At 34.6% G+C, this 17,022-nt stretch overlaps 1 protein-coding gene across 1 annotated transcript; it reads left to right on the top strand.

The window, feature by feature from the left end:
• Positions 1-246: 246 nt before the first annotated feature.
• Positions 247-16,152, top strand: snx9a (sorting nexin 9a). Its single transcript, XM_051133731.1, has 18 exons — positions 247-601; positions 2,797-2,883; positions 3,924-3,998; positions 4,618-4,704; positions 7,920-8,019; positions 10,558-10,702; positions 10,790-10,877; positions 11,008-11,133; positions 11,246-11,363; positions 11,491-11,621; positions 11,867-11,970; positions 12,304-12,407; positions 13,893-13,970; positions 14,100-14,176; positions 14,397-14,486; positions 14,802-14,916; positions 15,034-15,125; positions 15,210-16,152. The coding sequence occupies exons 1-18, from the start codon at positions 590-592 to the stop codon at positions 15,255-15,257; spliced, it is 1,677 nt and encodes a 558-aa protein (XP_050989688.1). The 5' UTR covers positions 247-589; the 3' UTR covers positions 15,258-16,152.
• The last annotated feature ends 870 nt before the right edge of the window (positions 16,153-17,022 follow it).

The raw sequence follows: 17,022 nt of genomic DNA on the forward strand, positions 1-17,022 counted from the left end.
TGAAAACCTTCCCTGAAGGAGCCGTTCCTTCAACAAACCTGCTGTGACACGCCTCAGCACTGTCACAAACAATGTTGCATTGCTACAAAAACAATAGGGTTTCATATAAAATGCTTATGTTGAATTAAAATAGCTTAATAAATAATAAAAATAATAATCATAATAATATCAACGTTTGATACGTTTTACCACATTGAAGTAAATGCTGAAATCCAGTGTTTCATTGCATAATGTCTCAGTTGTTTACTTGAGCTTTACTGGGCGGTGTGTGAGTTGGAGGAAGAGCTGCTCTGACAGCTCAATAAGTCATACATTTTGAGGCCAATGTGCTGAAGTTTTCCGGGTCTGAGTTAGGGAAAGAGGACGAAACATCTACATTTTCAACGCCCAGGGCTGGTTATATGGGTCAGATAACTGGATTTTATCGAGCTATGTTTTGCTAATCGAGAGCGGTCACTGCTGCATAACACAAAAAACAAACGCGTAATTTTCGCTTCATTTAGGGACAGAAAGGTTTGTTTTTACTACGTTTTGTTTATTTTAAGACCTCATATCGCATGTTAATGGTGATTAAATTATTGATACCACGATGGCAGTGAAGGTAAGTTTTGGCATAACACTGGGATAAACAATACTAATGAAATGACTGTGGCGCATTTGTCTCATAAGAACTATAGCGAAACGATAATTCATGTTGCATCGTTGCACGTTGTAGACAAAGTTCATCATAATGGACTGTATTTTAAGTAGAATGACCACCGAAAAAAATAGGCGTATAAGAGTTGTATTTCTATAAAACGAATTTTAACGAAATGTTTATTAGTTTAGCAAGAGACGGCTGTGTTAAATTAGTACATTTTAATAATCTTGTGACTTATTTGAATTGTACTGTACGCTTACACTGTTTACAAAAATAGTACCGATGCCCTATTCCTAACCGAATTCCATTGAGTCGACTCTTATTAATGAATCATTTGAACCGGTTTGGAATCATTTTGAACCGGTTTCATTTAATGACTACAGTTCTCGAGTCTAGAAAATATTGACATTGACATGTCCTACTCGCAGTGATAGAATCGAGGAATTGATTAATGGGGTGAAAAAAGTTCACCTCATCAGAATCAGAAATACGTACTGGTAAATATGTAATATACAACATAATTGTGTGGCCGGTTTGTGAACACGTTTTAATAACGTGCAAAATGTTTCAGGCAATAGTAGATGTTAATTATATTTAGTTCTAAATGAATTATGTTCTGCAACAAACTGGACTGGGACACAGAAAACTAGAATTGTAAATCTAATGAGTAAGAATTAGTAATAGAGTAAGCCTTTGTGTACTTTCTTGAACTTGATTTATTTATTATTTTATTTATTTATTTATTTATTACAGCATGTATACACCACCAGTATGTCAAGGAACACGTGATAAGTTTTCACACATTTTCAAACTTGAAAACTGAACACACAGCTAGTCCTCGTTTCAAAACCTGCCATTCTGCTTTTTGTGGTGTATGTGTTTCCACACAATAAAAACACAGAGGTGTAATAAGAGCATGTTTAACCAGGGACTGTAAATAATACTGTAGTGTTAGTAAGGAAGTACTTGCACTAATTCATTGCGCTGTTCCATTTAGCTTGCAGACATGCTGTTTTTCTTTAAGGCCTGAATTGATAGGCTAGTGTACAGTAGTAGACCTTTTCAGATTGAGGTTAGAGTAACTGTACTGTTAAAAGATGGCTAGACTTTATTTGACGCATCAATTTCCCTTATTCTGATATCCAGATTTTTAATGGGGCCCATGCCCACCTCCTTAGCATTTTTGATGGGTGCAGAAATTGATACCTCTCTCTTGCAGTCTTTCTTTTCTATGTTGACATTGCAAATCGAAACGCACGCATTTTGAAAGTATATTATAAACTCTCTGGTTAGGTTATGAGATAAACTGCTGTTATTGTAACAAGTATTCATTCATAGTCTTGATACTATTGCTGTTTTCTGTTGGGAATTAGTACTGAAAATGTATTACTGAAAAGAGTTTAGTTTCTGTGTCTCAAAACCTAGTAAGCTGCATTAGTAGTGGGCATTACATGCAGGTTCTGAGTCATCTGGATACAATTATACACAAACAGTCAGCTGATTTAAAACCTACCCCAAAATGCTGTCTGTGTAGGCACCTCGCTAGGTCACAATCAGACAAGCTTTTGTGTCGCCTGTGTCCACCTTGTTGCTGTGAACAGGAACATGGTGCATCCTGTCAGAAACAGAACTCAAGGGAATATGTCATTTTTCAGTGTACAATGATTTGTCAGCATTATCATTCAAGTAAGCACGTCCTTTTGATATTGATAAACACTCAGCGCACTAAAAATGGAAGCTGAGTTTGGTTAGAGGTGGTTTGACAGAAAACCAGTTTTAATGTTTTGGTTTAGGCCTACATGTTGGCTGTGTTGTGATGGTTGGTCATGCGGATATGCCCTCATATGTGGAAATAAGGCTATAAAATCTTCCATCATGTAGATATTTTTGGACGAAAAGGTGACATTGGTAACATTCATAATATTTTCATTTGGGACCTGTGTGTATGCATTATAAAAGGACGTGCTTGTATTATTCTTGGAGCTGAAGAGGAGTCACCTACAAGCTTAGCTTTATGTTTATGTTATACAATCTACATACAGAATTGGATTGAAGTGTTTTAGTCTCAAAACACAGAGGTGAAAGTTTTAGCCATGCCACACTGAAATATTCATGCAGTTACTGTTGAGTGTTACCCATATGTTTGCTGTGTTCAGGCTCAGGTATTATATGACTTCAGCGCTGAGCCTGGCAACAATGAGCTGACTGTTCAAGAAGGTGAAATACTCACGGTCACTAACCAGGTGAGGATATACTGAGCTTCAGCACTAGTGTTTCAGGACAGGCACTTGACTATAGACAACGTAAAGAAAATGTTATATAAGCACTACTGTTCAAGAGTTGTTGTTTTTTTTTTTTTTTTGAAAGAAATTAATACATTTATTGAGCTGCGATGCATTAAATTGATCAAAAGTGACAGTAAATACTTGAAAAATGTTGCATTATGGTTTCCACAAAACATTAAGCAGCACAACTGTAATAAACTAGGGCTGTCAAATGATTAATCGCATACAAAATAAAAGTTTGAGTTTGCCTAATGTATGTGTGTGTACGGCATGTAATTATTATGTATATATAAATAAAAACATATTCATGTATATATTTAAGACATATTTAAAAGTATATGTATTTATTATAATTTTTATATAATTCAAATTATATATAAATAAAAATATTTGTACATAAATACCATATTTCTCTTAAATATATACATTCATTTGTGCATATTTATATATACATAATAATAACACACAGTGGACACACAAATATTAGGCAAACTCAAACTTTTATTTTGTATGCAATTGACAGCCTTATAATAAATGTTTATTGAGTAGCAAATCAGCATATTAGAATGATTTCTGAAGGATCATGTGACACTGAAGACTGAGATAACTGCTGCTAAAAAATTCAGCTTTGAATCACAGGAACAAATTATATTTTACAATATATTTAAAAAGAAAAGTATTATTTTAAATTGTAGAAGTATTTCACAAAATTACTATTTTTACTGTATTTGTAATGTAATAAATACAGCCTTGGTGAGCAGAAGATACTTCTTTAAAAAACATTAAAAATCTTACTGTTCAAAAACTTTTGACAGGTAGTGTGTATTTTCAAATTTTATTTATTTTTGTGATGCGAACTGAATATTTATCAGCCATCATGCTGGTCTTTAGTATCACATGATTCTTCAGAAATCATTCTAATATGCAGATTTATTTAAAAATCATACAGATCTTAAACTTTTATTATATCTAACTATGTTTTGCTTCATTTTATGTAGAATGTAGGCGGTGGCTGGGTAGAGGCTCGGAATTCCAGAGGAAATGTAGGCCTGGTGCCTGAGGACTATATTGAGGTAAAAAAAAAAAAAACACCCCAATCATGAGCTTTGTTTTCGGTTTCACTTCTTTACACAAAGCATTAGATGAAAATAGAAAATTGTGTGAGATAATTTTTTGTACTGTAGAAAGGGAAGGACAAAATGAAAGTGACCTTTTTTCTACTATCTGTCTTTTTATTTGCTGAGCTGATATACTAAAACTTGTCCAGTGTTTTTCTAATTTTCTTGTGTCTGACTTTCATCATTGAAATCAAGGGAAGTCACTGAATGTGTGTGTGTTTGCTGAGCTGCAGCCTAATTAGAAGAAGTAACTGATTAAAGGTTTAATTAGGTATTTGGCATACTTTTATTACAGATGGAGAATATTCCCACATGTTCTGTGCAGTAGGTCTATCTTTATACCATAATTACCACTAAGATGTTGAGCATATTCCCAGTGTGGCCTTTCTGTAAATACACAGTCAGCGTTCCTCAGGCGTAATGATTTTTTTTGTCATTGATTCATATGGAGGGAAAGTTTGATGCATGGACTGTAAAAGGCATGGACAGGATATGAGAAAAATGTTCATTATTTTATAATTTTTACAAACCTGCCTGCTTTTTTTCATGAATATATTTGTGAATATTATTGCAGATCAACCCTGGTTCCACACAAGCATCTGCGACACAGTATACTGATGCTCCCAATCAAGGTTACAACAGCAGTTCAGCAAACACCCAGGTACCACATCACCCAAACCATTTGTGTTACTCTGTTCATAATCTTACATTTGGAGAAGTTGTGGTGAGCATTTACTGTATTAAGTTCTAGCTTAAACTTTTGAAATCTTACAGTGTGAGTATCTGCTAGTTCCACAGTTCCTCAAATGAAATGTAAAGCAGGTCACAGTAAAAAATAAGTAGCGACAACCAACAAAAAGTCCGCTATTCAAATATCAGTTTTGCTTCCTCATTTTCACAGCCAACTTTTACTAGAAATCCACACTCATTTAATGAGAAGTCTGGTAAGCATAAAATGCACAAAGGCCCTATGTGTCATCTGCAGTTGAAATCCATTTCCTGTGAAAGCAGGAGAATGAGAGTAAATGGGTCTCATTATAGCTCGGGACATTAGACATGAGGACCATCTCTCCCTCTCTCTTTCTGTCTCTTGTACTCGCTACGGCTCGTTCTCCTAGTAGGTTGTTAGATCTCTGTACTATGTGTTGTGCACAACTTCATTGTGCATGCAGTAGTATTTAAATGTGTAGTAGTTTGCATTATACTTAGGATTTAGGATCAGGTTCACCATCTGAAGAAAATGTTGGTAAAATTTTAATAACCATGCCTAATAATGATTTTTTTTTTTTTTTTTTTTTTACCAGGGAAATATACGCTAGCAGTCAAAATTGGGAGTTCCTTGTATCTCAATAGCCTTTTGTTTTATGTTTACAGTAAATGCTTGATATTACTCTTGTAGAAAAATATGAGCATATGAGCAAATTTCTTTACAAAACCTAAATTTCACTTATTTATATATTTTATATATTTTTTTTTTCTTTAATTAAATTTAACCTCTTAACTGTCACCCATCCCCTGAGTATTATATTACAAATAAATCCTAATCTAATCATGACAAACTTTATATTGTTGGAAAGGTCTAAGACTCCTAAACAGATATTTCACCATATTTTTGTGTTACAAATTATATAGGAAAAGTAATAGATTAATGTATGTCAAGAGTGCACCTCAAAAATCAACATTATAACAGGAGTTCTGACTTTTTTATCACCAAAAGACATTCTTTGTTGCCTTTTTCCATATCACACTTTAGAAATCATAAGAAATTATATATCAGTAGAAAACGTAAAATCTCAAAATTCATCCTTTGAAAGCCATTTTAAAATCAGACATTGCATTACCATGGAAAATGTACATGAAAATCATATTACAAAATGTTTTATATTATAAAAATGAATTATAAAAATGTAAGTTTGGATAGTGCATTTTTACGTCTGTGTTCAAACATGGAAGTGACAGTTAAAGGCTTAATTAAACTTATTTATTTATTTATTTTTTTACTTAGGGTTGAGTTGTGAAGGAAAAGTATTTAAAAAAAGTAGAAATTCTACTGTGTCCAAACTATGTTTTGGCGATATACACACGATTAATTTTGTCAACTGTTAGAGATTTTCGACAGTTATCTCTTATCGCATTTACAGTTAACATTTGCATATGTTTTTAAGCATTTCGGTTTAGAAGCAGTGCTCATAGAGTGCGGGAGTATTAAACTGACTTAATTTTGCTGCTTTATAGTCCTTGAACGGTTAAATACACACTTGTATGTGTCAGAATGCTCGTCTTTGCATGTTTTCACGTAAACACAGTAATTTAGGTTTTCAGTGAAAGCAAACAGCTGAGAAAGAAAACACGTGTAACAGTATATTGGATCCGGGCAGCTCTTAAAGTGACAGCAGTCTGATATTCCTGCTGTCTGTCATTCATGTTAATCAAAAAGCAAAAGAGAGAAAATCTCTTGACTAAATCACTTTTGTGACTCCAATATGATTTCCGTTTACTAAGAATGTACTCTACAAGGGAGTCCAGTTGTAGATTTTACACATTGGATGGTCATATGCTGAATTTTCCTCCTTGATTTGAAGCTGTTCAAGAGTACAGTCACCTTTGCAAGACAACTGAGGAAGTGGTACAAGTGGTGAAAAGACATATCTAACGACTTAACGTTTCCGTCAGTCTTCGATGACTCAGTGACATTTAGAGTGATCCACAACACCAAAGTACTAATAACGATAAACACATGAGTAATGTTGTGCTCAGGGAAAATTGGTATAGACGCTCTTAATTGGTGAAGCCAGGAAGCGAGACAAATGGTTTTGCGTGGCTGGGAGTTAGTTTTTAGCAGCATCAAGGTCAGGTCTATTGATGGAATTGGCCATTAAGTCTTAGACTAATGGACAGAGACGGACTCAAGAGCCTTTGGCCTTTTAGTTCTTAAAGCACATCCAGGTCTTTTGTGGCAGATTTGAGAGAGAGCTATATTTTTATATTGGAAATATCGCAATTCATTTGTGACCATCAGCCATTATACAAGAATAAAAACTCAAAAATTGTTGTCATTGGCTTTTTCATTATGAGTAAACATATTAATGGTTTCTGCAAACGTTTTCTCTGTTTTTGAGAATCTCAATTAGGTTTTTGTACCTCTTTTTAGTTATGTGATTCATGGTTTGTAAAATAACATCTAATATGACAAGTTGATTTTCATTATTGCTGTTTTAAACTGTTAATTCAAATAATTTCTCTAATTTGTCCCATAGAATGTGCTTATACTGAGTGAGTGCATATTAAAATCATATACAATAGAAAAACAAGTAAAATGCCAGGAAGAACTAATAACTGTCATGCTTAAAATTGCTTAAGGAGATTCTTGAAAATATCTTTAGTTTACAGGATGGTCTTTAGTACTGCATTGGTTATAGGTGACATTGTCCAGTCTGTTTTGTATGTTATAGGTCAGACATGGTGATTTGGAGACACACAAACAAATATTATGTGAGAATTTGAATATGAACAAGGCAGATTCATTTTGCTTATATGGCCAACCCAGCAAGAGTGATTTGCTGTAATCTGCTTGTGACATATGAGTGATTTTGATGGATCGTAAAAAAGGAAGTGGGTGGAAGGTAGAACTTGATGTTCCTTAAATTGTAGTGAATTTGGTTGTTCATTATTTGAGCAGACGCTTGATATTAAAATAGGTCAGTCGAGGAACAATTCCTGAATCAGTAGGGGATTGTGTAAACAAGCTGATAGAATCCACTTTAAACTCAGAGTAGCAACCTGTATAATTCAAATGGCTTTAATGGTCTTAAGGGACAGAATTGATGTAGATTTGTTCAAAAGAATGATTTATTGTTGTATTTTATGTGCCTGTAGGGGGTTAATGGGAATGAGGCTTGGACTGCCACGACATGGTCCAACAATAACCCTGCAGACAACTGGAACTACACTGAACAGGAACCAGCAGGCAATAATGGTAAGTGGAGAACATTGCAGTAAAGCCTCAATTAAACATTTATTATTATCTGTCTGTAACTATCCACACTTCCATTCAAAAGTTTGGGGTCAGTACTTTTTTTTTTTTTTTTTTTTTTTTATCCAACCAAATTAATACTTTTGGGGTGCTTTCACACTTGGTTCGATTGCCTGTCCCAAACCTGGTCTTAATTGATCTTTCCTCCCCCTGCCCCAGCTGAATTGTGTTCACATACTGTTTTTTGGACCTGAACCATAGCATGTTTGCATCATCAGATTGGCAGCTGTTTACCTTTGTAACCATTGCTTCACTTTTAAAGTGACACTTTAATTTTTCAGAAAACTGTTATTTTTATTTTTTCAAATGTTTAAATCCACCTTTCAGAATCAATTAAAATGTTAATTATTTTACCAGTATAAGAGGGATCATACAAAATGCATGTTATTGTTTTTTTAAAATATTTCACATAAAATTAGTTTACCTATAGTCTACAAGAGAAAATAATAGTTGAATTTATAAAAATGACCCCGTTCAAAAGTTATTACCCCTTGATTCTTAATACTGTGTTGTTGCCTGAATGATCCACAGCTGTGTTTTTTTTTTTTTTTTTTTTTTAGTGATGGTTGTTCATGAGTCCCTTGTTTGTCTTCAGAAAAATCCTTCAGGTCCCACAAATTATTTGGTTTTGGCTGGGGGTGAAAAGTTTTGAACAGAATGGAGATGTCTACATTTTTTTTATTTTGCTTAAATAACTTTTTTTTTTTTTCGTTTAGTACTGAAAAGCTACAGAAGATAGTTACATGTTTTCCAGAAGACAAAATAAATTAAGTTTTACCTGATCTTCAAATTCAAAAGTTTTCACCCCCCCATCTCTTAATGCATTGTGTTTCCTTCTGAAGCATCAGTGAGCGTTTGAACCTGCTGTAATAGTTGCATATGAGTCTCTCAGTTGTCCTCCATTGAAAAGATGGATCTCAAAATCATACAGTCATTGTTGGAAAGGGTTCAAATACACAAAAATGTTAATAAAAAAACCAAAGGATTTGTGGGACCTGAAGGATTTTTTTTTGAAGAACAGCAGGCAGTTTAACTTTTCAGGACAAACAAGGGACTCATGAACAACTATCACTAAACAAAAAAAAAGCACAGCTGTGGATCATTCAGGTAACAACACAGTATGAAGAATCAAAGGGATGTAAACTTTTGAACAGGGTCATTTTTTATAAATTAAAAAATTATTAAAAACATCTTTTATTGTAAAAAAAAAATATATTGTAAACATCTTTTATGTGAAATATCTTATTCAGGTCAGTACTAAATGAACAATAACATGCATTTTGTATGATCCCTCTTATTTTGGTAAAATAATTAACATTTTTAATTATTCTTAAAGGGGGATGTAAACTTTTGACCTCACCTGTAAAGTAGCCCAATTCTGCAGGAAAATCACAGATTTGGCAACGCCAAACTGAGGCGCAACAGCAGTCAGTCACTCCACGTTAAACAGTGCTAAAACAGCATCTGTTGTTTGAGTATTGTTATAAAATGGACAGAATTTGAAATCTGAGACTTTGTTTTATATCAAAAGTAACAAAGCACAAATCTATTGAGATTTATTGGATGGAAGGTGCACTACAATGTTCAAACATTAATTAACTGAATACAGTCGATTCTTAGGATTTAAGAATCAATATCGTTTCATTAAAATGAGAATCGATTAAAATCAATAAATCAGTTTGTTTTTTGTTTTCTCAAGTTTAGCTTCCTCCTTTGTGAAAGTGTATAGTGACGTATTTGTTATTAGGGCACATGTGCATTCCATATCAGAAGCAATGTTGCTTGCTTTACTGTCCACAACATGTAGGATATGCATGTGATCCGTATTATCTGCTTTCTTATGGGGACTTTGAACTTTATCAGCAGACCATAGTTAAAGTCATATATAAGCTGTTTATGTACTTTAGGTAGCTAGGTACTGTATGTGAAAGTAAGTGAATCATTTCAGTGGTATGGTATAGTCATCACTACAGCTGTCTTTGTTGAATTTGCCTGTTACACAGCTGAGTTGTTCTGAAACATGCTTCCCACAGAGAGAGCGGTGTACTCACATTTGCGCAAGGAAGCAGAACCTTTTCTGGCCCCTCTATACAGCATGCATTCCAGTAAGAATACCCATGTGAAATAAAAAAAAAGTACATCTTAGTAATATGGAAATAAAATACAGCTTTTATTATCTTGTTGAAATATGGTTCGATTAATCTTCTGAATCTATCCATGAAACTATCCTTTATTTTAAAGGGGTAGTTTACCCAAAAATGAAAATTCTGTCATTAATTACTCACTCTCATGTCGTTCCAAATCTGTAAGACCTTCGTTCATCTTCGGAACACAAATTAAGATATTTTTGATGATATCCGAGAGCTTTCTGACCCTGCGTAGACAGCAACGCTTTAATACGTATGAAAAATGTAAATGCATTTCTGTATGATGTGTAAAAATTGTGACAGTGATGGTGATTGTTGTGTCACATGACCATAGGTTCCGTCTACTCCTTTGATGAGGAATGGGATGATGATTCAGATGATGGAAAGTCGACAGGCGGTTATGGAGGTTCACAAGTGGAAGAGGGAGGAACGATGCAGCGGGGCGGGGGTCACTCTACTATGAAAATGGCCCTTAACAAGTAACGTTTTACTTTTGATAACTGCCAATATTAATATTTCATTAATAAAATAAACTTTGCAAATGCTCATGCCATCTTTTCCCGCAGGTTTCCAGGGTTCTCCAAGACCCCAAATCCAGAGGTGTATCTGCTTACCAAGCACATAACTAAAGGGAATGACAGATTGGCAATTTATGTAAGTTAATTTGACTTTGTCATGTGATTTGTTAGTTAGATATTTATTCTGGATAACAGAATAACAGCCTTGGGTTTGTTTTAAGTGGTACAGTGAATGGATCTATTATTTCTGAATGTTTATTTTGCAGGCGGGCGAGGTGGGTCCAGTATGGTTGTATCCACAAACTCAGTTAGATTGTGTAGTGGCTGATCCAAAAAAGGGGTCAAAAATGTACGGCCTGAAGAGCTACATCGAATACCAGATCACACCTAATGTAAGTTCCTTTGATTTTGAATCACCTCTCAGGACTGCTTCAATAATATTGATTCACTGTAATTCTTTTGCTAACAGGTCTTGGTTTATTTTTGTTTACCTTTTTTTGTCAGACTACAAACAGACCGGTCAATCACAGATACAAACACTTTGACTGGTTATATGAGAGGCTTGTAGAGAAGTTTGCCTGTGCTCTGCCTATCCCATGTCTACCTGACAAACAAGTTACAGGTGAACAAAACAAAAAGTCTCTTTAGAACTTCTTGTATCATTTTCTCATTTTGTTCTTTTAATAGTCAGCAAAGAAAGTGTTTTTGGCTGGTAGACTTCCTAGCATCTGTCTTCTGTTTATCTTTAGGCCGATTTGAAGAGGAATTTATCAAAATGCGCATGGAACGCCTGCAGGGCTGGATGTCCCGCATGTGCCGGCATCCGGTGATCTCTAACAGTGAAGTTTTCCAGCTGTTCCTTAGCTACAGAGATGAAAAGGTGTGTTTGTTAAAACATGTATAATGTGTAGTTTTATGTACTGATATAAATACATATTCAAACAGTATATATAAACAGTTAAAGAGCTCTTCTGTTGAGAATTATCATCTGTTTGCTGATACTGAGATTACATCCTTTAGAGGTGTTTTACAGTGTTATATATTAACTTTGACTAGTGAATAGTTAAGTTCAGCATGGCAGTTTGGAAATGTTGTAAGTCATGTTTTGTTTGTTGTTTCTGTTAGGAGTGGAAACTGGGGAAGCGGAAAGCAGAAAAAGATGAAACAGTGGGAGTGAAAATTTTCTCCACCATAGATGCAGAGCTCCCAGAAGTAGATCCTGTTCAAGTGTAAGACAATACTGAACTCTAATTATTTTATCCCAAAATGTAAAAAGTGAAAATGATCACCTATTATTTATAATTTAAAAATTAATAATAATTTTTAATTGTAGTAATAATTCAGAATTAAATAAATAAAATATAAATATAAAATATATCCTGTCGTTAATTACTCACCCTCATGTCATTCCAAACCCATAAGAAATTAAAGATATTACAAATTAAGAGATTTTTGATGAAAAATGAGCTTTCTGATCCTGCATAGACAGCAAAGCAACTGAAACGTTTTATATAACGTAATATATTTAATAAAACAGTGGTCTCATCTTCATCTGATTGTAGGGAGCAGAAGTATGAAATGTACAGCCAGTTTACTCGATCTATGGACAACAGTGTTAAAGAACTACTGGCTGTCGGGCATCTTCACTGGAAGAGATGTACAGGCCGTGAGTTCACATACTGTATTTCCTCATCATCACACTCTAAAAAATGCTGGGTTTAAAACAACCCAACTGGGTTATTTGGCAACCCAGCGCTGGGTAAATATTGGACAGAACACATGCTGGGTTATTTTGACCCAGCTGTTTTTACCAAACATGCTGGGTTATTATATTTAAGTCAACTATTGTTTAAAAATTATTATATTGCTGGTTTAAAATGGACTGGAACTTATAAAGAACAGACACAGAAATACTAGAGGCAACAGCAATAATCAAAAGATGAACATTTATTATTAAGCAAGAACCCATGGACAGAATACAAAACAAATTAAATTTATTTGGGTGGATACAGCATATTTTACAATATGACATACATTTAAACTCATTTAACAAGTATTTTAGACATAAAAAATTTAAAATTTAAAAGTAGAATTTTAATTTTAGTGTATTCAAATGCGTAATCGCTTTTTACTGAAATAGCGCTAAATCTCATGCTGGTGTGTCACCGAAATCTGAGCCGGTGATGGGCTGCTGTTGGCCGGGTTAACTACGAACTTCAGACCGTAGCTGAAAGATGTCGTGACTAACTCCAAAAACTGCCATAAACAAACAGTACTGACATGAAAGAACATATTTAAAGTAGGGCTGTCAAACGATTCGTATACAGTAATATAAATTCTATAAAAATTATAATAAATATATATACTTGTAAATATTTCTTAAATATGTACATGAATGTGCTTGTATTTATATATACATAATAATTACACACAGTACACACACATATATTGGGCAAACACAGATTGTTATTTTGTATGCGATTAATCACAGGTAATCATTTGCCAGCCCTAATTTTAAGATTAAACTCAGTACAATAACGAATAAAATCCATTTATTTTATGCAAGGCAAAAGGCGTTTCTATCCTGCGAAACAACCGCTGTTAACACAGCTGAGACTGGCATCTTGTCCTTATGTTGCGTTGCGTAAAATAATACAATTTACAGCAGAGTAAAGACTTTATAAATTAAATTAAATTTATACAAACCTTTATTTCGCTGAAGAAGTGCAAATCGGCGCTGCTGAGAACCCGACTCTCACGTAGAGGACTCAAAAAGCCCACACTCTGACTGACTGTAACTCAGCAGCTGGGTTTGTTTTGTCAGAGACAGGCTCAACCCAGCGGTTGGGTAGAAAAAAATAACCCAGCATTAAAAATGACCCAGCAACTTAGTAACAGAAAAACTACCCAGCACCTGGGTAAAAAGTATTAAAAATAACCCAATGAAATGACCCAACAAGTTGAACCCGGCATTTGGGTTTAAAAAAATAAACCAGCACCTGGGTAAAAATATTAAAAATAATCCAATAAAATGACCCAACAGGCTGAACCCAGCATTTGGGTTAAAAAAAATAACCCAGCATTTTTTAGAGTGCACAGTAAACCTGCATTTACCATTTATAGTAAAAATCTTCTGCTTTTGAACCAACAGCATTACAAAAGGAGTATCGGCAGATTGGAAAAGCATTTCAGAACTTATCATCAGTTTTCAACACTAGTGTATACCATGGTAGGAAAATGGAACTTTGTTCATGCTCTCATAGACATGTTCACAGCTCAAATATTACATATGAAATCTGTGTGATTAACTAATGATTATCTAATCATGTTTTGATGGTCTTTTGTACTTTATTTTAAGGGGAATCAACTCTGACGGAAGCATTGACCGCAACAGGAAAAACGTATGAGGAAATAGCCGACATCGTTGCAGGACAGGTATCAGAAGTACAATATATTTCCTCACATGAATACTTCCTTGAACCTTGCATTTCACTCATCATTAGAAAGTTTCCTGACATCCTGTGCTGCTATTTCCACAAGTTGATAGAATTGTAACCACAAGGCTACACAGTGATAGCAAAACCCAAGATTGCTGTTTTTAGCATTATCCATGAGTTTAAGCATTTGTTTCAATAAGATAACATTTGTTTATCAGCCAAAAAAAGACCTACACTTCCTGATGGAAACAAACACAGAGTACAAGGGACTACTGGGCTGCTTCCCTGACACAATAGCAGTTCACAAGGTATAAACCTTTCACCTTTTGTCTTTCTAAATTTACTGTTTTGGTTTTGCAAAACTTGTCGTACCAAAAAGACTTGTAAAGGTGTTTCAACTAAGTACTGAGCTAAGGGTATGAATACTTATGCAATATTTTTTTTAAATAAATGTGCATAGTTGTTACAGACCTCTTTTGTGCTTTGTCATTATGATGTATGGAGTGTAGATTGATGTGGGAGAAAAAAAAGGTGGCTATATAACATGAAAAAATGAAGGGGTATGAATACTTTTGCAAGGCACTGTATCTAAATTAGTATTTAAACGTTTCTTTTTTCCTCAGGCTGCCATTGATAAAGTAAAAGAGGCTGATCATTTGGTGGCGATGAATAAGATTAGCCAACAAGATAAGCATGTTATGGAAAAGAACCTTAGCACCATGTCTTACGCATTGCAAGGTACGTCCATCAGTGAAAGACCCTTTGTCACAGTGGTCTTTCATTCGTGCACCTGTGTGCTTAATTGTAGTGTTTGCCACACGTGTGTAATCTTAGACTTGCCATCTGTTTCTCTAGCGGAGATGAATCACTTCCATAGCAACCGTATCTATGACTACAACAGACTCATGCAGTTCTACCTGGAGGAACAGGTGAAATTCTATGAAACGGTGAGTGGTGTATAGACACCATAAACATGATATACGTAATGCAACATACTGTATGTAACCTTCTTGTGTGTTCTGATTGGATAGATTGCTGAAAAGCTGAAGAAAGCACTTGGTCAGTATACCACCATGTGAGGATAACAGCAATACTCATCAAACTGTGTCAGTTCCATGGAATACCAAGAAAGGATGCTGCTTTTGCTTTTTTAATGCTAATTCACAATTAACCATCTTGTGTCCACAGAATTCTATACTGCATTGTGTTATATATAAAATATAGGTTATAAGGGAACAAACAATTTTAGATGTGCAAATCACATATTATTCGTTCACCAAAAATATAGTTCACAGAAACAGGTGAAATACAAATCTTAACTGTTACTTAAGCTAATGTTACACTCCCCGACGTTAAAAGAAAAGTTCACGCAAAAATGAACATTTGTTTAAAATTTGCTCACCCTCAAAGATGTAGATGAGTTTTTTTATTGTAACTGATTTTGAGAAACTTCACAAGACGTTAATTGATTTGACCGAAGTTGTGTGGATTGCTGTGATGTTTTTATCAGCTATCATTCTGACGGCACCCATTCACTGCAGAGGATCCATTGGTGAGCAAGTGATGCAATAAATTTCTCCAAATCTGTTCTAATGAAGAAACTCATTTACGTCTTGGATGGCCTGATGGTGAGCAAATTTTCATTTACGAGTGAATCATTCCTTTAAGACATTATTTCATTTTCTGTTTAAATTGAGGTCTCTCAGGGACGCGTTTGCTTAGACTGGGCCTTCTAAACCAAATGAGTTTATTAACGTCTTAAATTGTCTGACATGATTTTATATTCTTGTAGTATGTGAAATTAAGTATGTCAGATATTTAGTGGTATGTTATGGACGAAAGCAATAAGGACGTTGTCTTTTACCTGTGGTAAAATGTTCTATGCAAAACAAAACTAAAATGTCTCTGTCACAGTGTATAAAATGTGTTTTTAACTAGTCCTCCAGTGTGTAATAAAACTTTCTTTATACCTTTTCCGAGTCTGCGAGGAGAGCTGTGATGGTCGTGAATGCTCTGCATTTTTTGGCCTAGTGTCAAAATGGATTTTGCAGTCTTAGCAATAGTACAAAAAATATCCTTTTAGAGAAACATGGTAGAATTCTCCAGTATTTCTCTCTTTGAAAGAGGAAACAAATCTAAGGGCTTAGAAAGGAAAACAAGGAAATGAGCCTGATGACCTTAGTGTGTGTGTGTGACCTCAAGCAAGGAACACTTTCTCCCCCGATTTCCTTCTTCTATACACGGGGTGGCTTCAATTTTGACTTACTTTCATTTTTGACCATAAGGAGTCCCTTATTGTATAGGGGTTAAAGGCGAAGTCCACTTCCAGAACAAAATTTTACAGATGTACTCACCCCCTTGTCATCCAAGATGTTCATGTCTTTCTTTCTTCAGCCGTAAAGAAATTGTTTTTTGAGGGAAAAATTTCAGGATTTTTCTCCATATAGTGGACTGCTATGATGCCCCGATTTTTAGCGTCCAAAATGCAGTTTAAATGCGGCTTCAAACGATCCCAAATGCGGTTGTAAACAATCCCAGCTGAGGAAGAAGGGTCTTACCTAGTGTAATGATCGGTTATTTTCATTAAAAAAAATACAATTTAAATACTTTTTAATCTCAATCGCTCGTCTTGTCTTACTCTGCCTGAACTCTGTGTATTCTGGTTCAAGACAGTTAGGGTATGTCGAAAAACTCCAACAAAAAAAAAAAAAAGTTTATAAATTGTATTATTTTTATGAAAATAACTGATCGTTTCACTAGATAAGACCCTTCTTCCTCGGCTGGGATTGTTTGAAGCTGCATTTAAACTGCATTTTGAAAGTTCAAAATCGGGGCACCATAGCA

This window comes from Labeo rohita, chromosome 17 (genome assembly GCF_022985175.1).
Source record: "Labeo rohita strain BAU-BD-2019 chromosome 17, IGBB_LRoh.1.0, whole genome shotgun sequence".
In the NCBI taxonomy this organism is placed as follows: domain Eukaryota; kingdom Metazoa; phylum Chordata; class Actinopteri; order Cypriniformes; family Cyprinidae; genus Labeo; species Labeo rohita.